The following is a 4,758-nucleotide window of genomic DNA, read 5'->3' as shown; positions in this document are numbered from 1 at the left end:
CTTTATTTGCAAAATTTGACCTTTTGTAATATTTAAAATTTACAGTGCACTTGAGATGTATTTGAAAATTCATAATCAATAAATTTATTTGTAAATCTGGAAGTTCATATAATTGTGAAAACAAAATTTAGGGTATAAATTTGAAAAAATATGTAAAAATTTGATATAATATTTTTTAAAAATAATCGGATTTGGAGAAAATTTAATATATATATATAAGATTTGGAAAGATTATATAATATTTGAAAAAAATAGTAGAATATCGATGTCAATATTGCTTGAGATTTCACTTAGAAGACCCAAAACCCAAGAAGCACAGATACAGATACGGATACGATTAATTTCTAAAAAGTAATATACGGATACGTTGAAGATACGTTATATATATATATATATGTGTGTGTGTGTATGAAATTCTTATAAATAAAAAAATTCCAAAAATATTTACACTTTATAACAAAAAATTTCATAAGTGTTTTGTACTTTTGAAACTTTTTGCTTTAAAATGTAAATATTTTTAAATATTTTTTTATATTTAAAAAGACCCATATATATAATGTCTAATTAATTGCTATAATACTTATTTTAAGTTAGATCAAAGTAATTCAAGAAGAGAGTGAAAACTTGAAAAAAAAATCCAATAACGTCAAGTGATTGTTGAACGACTGGAGTAGACGGTAGGAAAGAAGTAGAACATAAAGAATGAAGTTGGGGATGAAGGGGTGTGAATCATGATTTAAATAGTGAGAGAGAAATGGAAGAATGAAGATTCGATTACGTTTCGGGTTTTTTTCTTCAATTTTTTATTTTTTTATCATTTTTAATTTATTTTGTTTTGGATTGCTCAATTTAAATGAACTTTTATGTTTGAAAGCGATTTTAAAATGGTTGAAATCACTTTTATTATTTTCAAAATCACCGTGAAGTTTGCTTAATCCTTCAAAACTAATTTAAAGTGTGTTTTTGAGTAATTTAAAATAAAAATAAAAAATCAAATACTTCAAATCACGTATCAGACACGTATCTACCACATATATGGACACATCCATATCATAATACTGATTCTCTACACAATTAGAAGTATTTGTACTTCCTAACCCAAAACCATCACAAAGTTAACTTTTTAACTAATGGATTAGATTAAAAAAATGAATTTTAAAAAAGCATACTAATTCTAAAAAATAAAAAAGACTTATAATGCTATTTCTGATCATTTCCCATATTTTAAGCTTATTTTAATCTCCATCTCATTCTCACCCAACACATTGAGTCCTTGACTTGTTCAACTCGGTCCCAATATCCCCTATCCATTCAAGAATTCAGATATTTATTTCTTTTTAAATAAATAATCTCTCTCATTCTTTTTTTCTTTTGACTTTTCAATATCAACTTAAACAAATCATATTACAACTAAACATGACCCACAAAGATAAAAAAAAGTCACCAACCCAACTCATTTCTTTGCTTAATATCTCTCTTATTTCCCAATTCTACAAGCAACTTTTTTTTTTTTTGGCTTTTTGGTTTTTTTTCCCACTCTATATTATATTATGTATTGATAGGGACCCGACATTAAAAGTCAAGTAATTGAAACCTTTTGATTTGTTTGCAAATGCGGGAAAAGAGGATCTTGGTTGATAAAAAAAAGATGGTATGATTTGCCATTTCCACCTATTAACCAAGCTTATCAACTGACTGATCCTCTTCTGCAGCTATCCGTCCCGAGTTCCGGCCACCACCGATCTTCCCAAACGAGCTCATCGACGACAACCCTTTGAAGCTGCTACTGCCACCTTCACTGAAGTTGTGGGACTTCCTTCCCTTTCTCTGCTTGGAGTTATTAGTTTCGTGGTCGTCTACTTCTTCCCTTGTTTTAGTTTTTGCAACGACCAAGTGTAGAATGTTGCTTCGACAAAACGGGCAAACCGGAGGCATCAGGCACGCCGTGGTTGGGTTCGGTTTGCTGTGGCAGCAAAGGGAAAGAGTGCATTGAGCACACATAACATGGCCACAGTTTTGGACTTCAATTGTGGAAGCTTGCTCAAAGCAAATGGAGCATAACTCTGCATCTCCATCACTGATCTGCAAAGAAGTCAAGTTTCCCAATACATAAAAGATCTCAAAAGCACTTGAAAATCTCACCTAATCAATGGGATGACAGAACCATACCAGAAACTCAAGCAGCAATACAAATAATTTAATTCAAAAGCTGAGAAGTGAAGAGAAACTGATAATTGAAACTGCAGATAATGGGACCATTCATCACGTGTCTTCTAAGAGCCTAAGTTGAAAAAGCTCTCTAAGAAACAAATGACAAGTCTACATTACATCAGAGATGCTTTCAGACGTAAAGTGAATGCCTCCAAATTGGGAAAGCAATACCACTAACAGTGTGGAGGGTTCAAAATGCTTCAAAATCTTATCAATCACCATAACATTGTTTCATTACTACCTATGATTTTTAACTCGAAAATTCTTGATTTAAACGCAACTCTATAACGTCGAGTCAAAGAGTGAGTCATGACTTTTCAAATACCGAATGGCTGCCGTGTTTGAAATCCACTTTAAAAGTTAAAGACATTCTTTAATGACAAAGGAAACTCTTGATTACCTCAGACAAATTGTCATCCACTGCATCAGAATGTGATGGAGAGGGAAGTCCATGAGAATTTGTCTTTAAGATACTCTTCTCTCTCTCCCTGTTAGCCTCCATTAGAGCTTGTTCTAATAAAGCTTTTGCTTCTTGATTAAGCTCATTGATAAATTTCAAGGGTGATGGCCAAACAAGTGGCTCTGTGGATGAAGGATTCAGCAAGGCTGCACAAGTTCCATGTCTGTGCTTCATAGCAATTACATAGGGAATTCTCCTGTACACAGAAAGAAAGATAAGCCTGGACTTAATTAGCTGATCAATATGCATTTAGAGCAAGATTATGATGTAAATTATTATGTTATGATACCCAGTGGAATCTCTCTGAAGACGATCTGCCCCCCAAGCCAACAATTCCCTGATGCAATCCAAGGATCCCCCACGAGCTGCCAAATGAAGGGGAGTACTTCCTTGGCATCTGTTCATAGAAATTTGTCAAATCCAACTTTAAATGAAAGAAAGTTAAAGAATACTTGATATAGAAAAATACCCATATCCACCGGTTGAAGCACTAACAAGAGCTCCATTATCCAACAGAATATGAATGCATTCGGGTCTCCTTTGACGAGCTGCTAAGTGTAAAGGGGTTGCTCCTTTACCATCTCTAATGTTCACAAATCGTACAAATCCCCTATTTCAAAATAAGTTAATCAATGATTCTATAATGAAAAGTAAATGGGTATTTGTTAAAACGGAGCAACAAATACCAGGAAGCAGCAACAGGGCTTGATTGAGCTGCAGAAAGAATGGCTTCTAGACAATCAAAATGACCATAATAAGCAGCATAATGCAAGCAAGTTCTCCCGTGAAGAGAATCAAACTTTAAAATCTGAAAAGATTTATACCCTAATTAGTAATAGTATATTTTCAAATCAAGGTTTTGTGAAAACTAAAAAGCAAAAAGATATGGAATCAAGAGATGGAATTCGATTCTATACATTTGCTCCAACTTCAAGGAGTTTCTTCAAACAAGAGATCTTCCCATGCATTGCTGCCAACATAAGCGGAGTCTAGTACAAACATTCACATTCAAGAATCAAAACCCAGTGAGAAGAAACAATTCCAAAGTAACTGATAAATTCAAATTAAAAGAAGAATCCCTCACCTGTTTGTGACGATTCAACAAATCCGGATTTACAGATCGTTCCAAAAGCAAAGAGAGGATCTAATAATGAAAAAACAAAACGCAAAACTCAAAATCCCCAATCAATAAACCAAAATAGGTAACGAAATCCAAATCAAACAAGCAAAAACACAAGAACAGACCTCGATCTGCCCATTAGCAGCGGCAAAATGAAGCGGAGATTGACGATCATAGAGAGTGGTATTATGCAACAGAGATGGATCGTTCTTCAACAAGACTTGAACCATCTCCAAATCCCCACACTGCACAGCACTAAACAATCCATTCTCATGACTCGCACTGCAACTCAGCCCCTGACCCATCTTCTTCCTCTGCTTAAAACGCTCAAAACAGAGCAGAAGAAACTCAACAGAGGCCGCCGCCGTAGACTCCGACCTCCATTAAAGAACCCCTTTGATCAGAAATGGAGGGCAGTGCCACGGAGTACGAAGAGGTCCATTAGGACCATTACTAAATACTATCGCTTATGGAGTCGGAGAAGCCTGAGGTTTGGGAAAAGAGAGAAGCTGACCGTACTAGAAAGGGCAGTTGAAATGCTGACTTCGGGCAGGGATCAGATATTTTTCGGGCAGTTAGATTCCTAATGTTGCGCAATTGGGCAACAAGTCAGATACAGATATTGATTAATTAATTGATCATAGAGTATTTTTCTTCTTAATCTTATACTAATTTTATTTTTTCATTAAATTAGGTGATGTTTGTTAGTAAATCAAGAAGAGCAGGCTTTTGTGTTTAATAATTTTGCTATTTTTTTATTGTCAGTTTTCTGACAATATTGAGATAATAATTTAATAGGACATGTCACATTTGTAACCCTCTTTAGTTTGGTAACTTTTTTTTGTTCTTATTTTTTAAATCTAAACCTATGAACACTATTTCCACATCCAAGATTCTTTCTTTATTATCTACTTTTCAATGATGATTTAAAAAATCAAACTAATTTTTTAGAATTAAAAAAAACTTT

General features: G+C 33.8%; 1 protein-coding gene across 1 annotated transcript; it reads right to left on the bottom strand.

Moving 5' to 3' along the window:
* Nucleotides 1-1,326: 1,326 nt before the first annotated feature.
* LOC120088862 (putative E3 ubiquitin-protein ligase XBAT31) lies at nucleotides 1,327-4,277 on the bottom strand. The gene is made up of 8 exons (XM_039046306.1): nucleotides 3,917-4,277; nucleotides 3,756-3,815; nucleotides 3,589-3,660; nucleotides 3,358-3,479; nucleotides 3,141-3,281; nucleotides 2,961-3,068; nucleotides 2,612-2,867; nucleotides 1,327-2,082 (listed from the first exon to the last, which is right to left on the bottom strand). The coding sequence occupies exons 1-8, from the start codon at nucleotides 4,094-4,096 to the stop codon at nucleotides 1,675-1,677; spliced, it is 1,347 nt and encodes a 448-aa protein (XP_038902234.1). The 5' UTR covers nucleotides 4,097-4,277; the 3' UTR covers nucleotides 1,327-1,674.
* Nucleotides 4,278-4,758: the final 481 nt, after the last annotated feature.

Source organism: Benincasa hispida, chromosome 10 (genome assembly GCF_009727055.1).
Source record: "Benincasa hispida cultivar B227 chromosome 10, ASM972705v1, whole genome shotgun sequence".
In the NCBI taxonomy this organism is placed as follows: domain Eukaryota; kingdom Viridiplantae; phylum Streptophyta; class Magnoliopsida; order Cucurbitales; family Cucurbitaceae; genus Benincasa; species Benincasa hispida.
This window is presented reverse-complemented; position numbering and strand designations above follow the sequence as displayed.

Excerpts from the sequence above, each read along its gene's own strand:
- LOC120088862 (XM_039046306.1), bottom strand. The coding sequence starts at position 4,096 with ATGGGTCAGGGGCTGAGTTGCAGTGCGAGTCATGAGAATGGATTGTTT. Across the intron at positions 3,661-3,755 it reads TGTTGAATCGTCACAAACAG|ACTCCGCTTATGTTGGCAGC; the intron begins GTGAGGGATTCT and ends TGTTTGTACTAG. Across the intron at positions 3,480-3,588 it reads TCCTTGAAGTTGGAGCAAAT|ATTTTAAAGTTTGATTCTCT; the intron begins GTATAGAATCGA and ends AAATCTTTTCAG.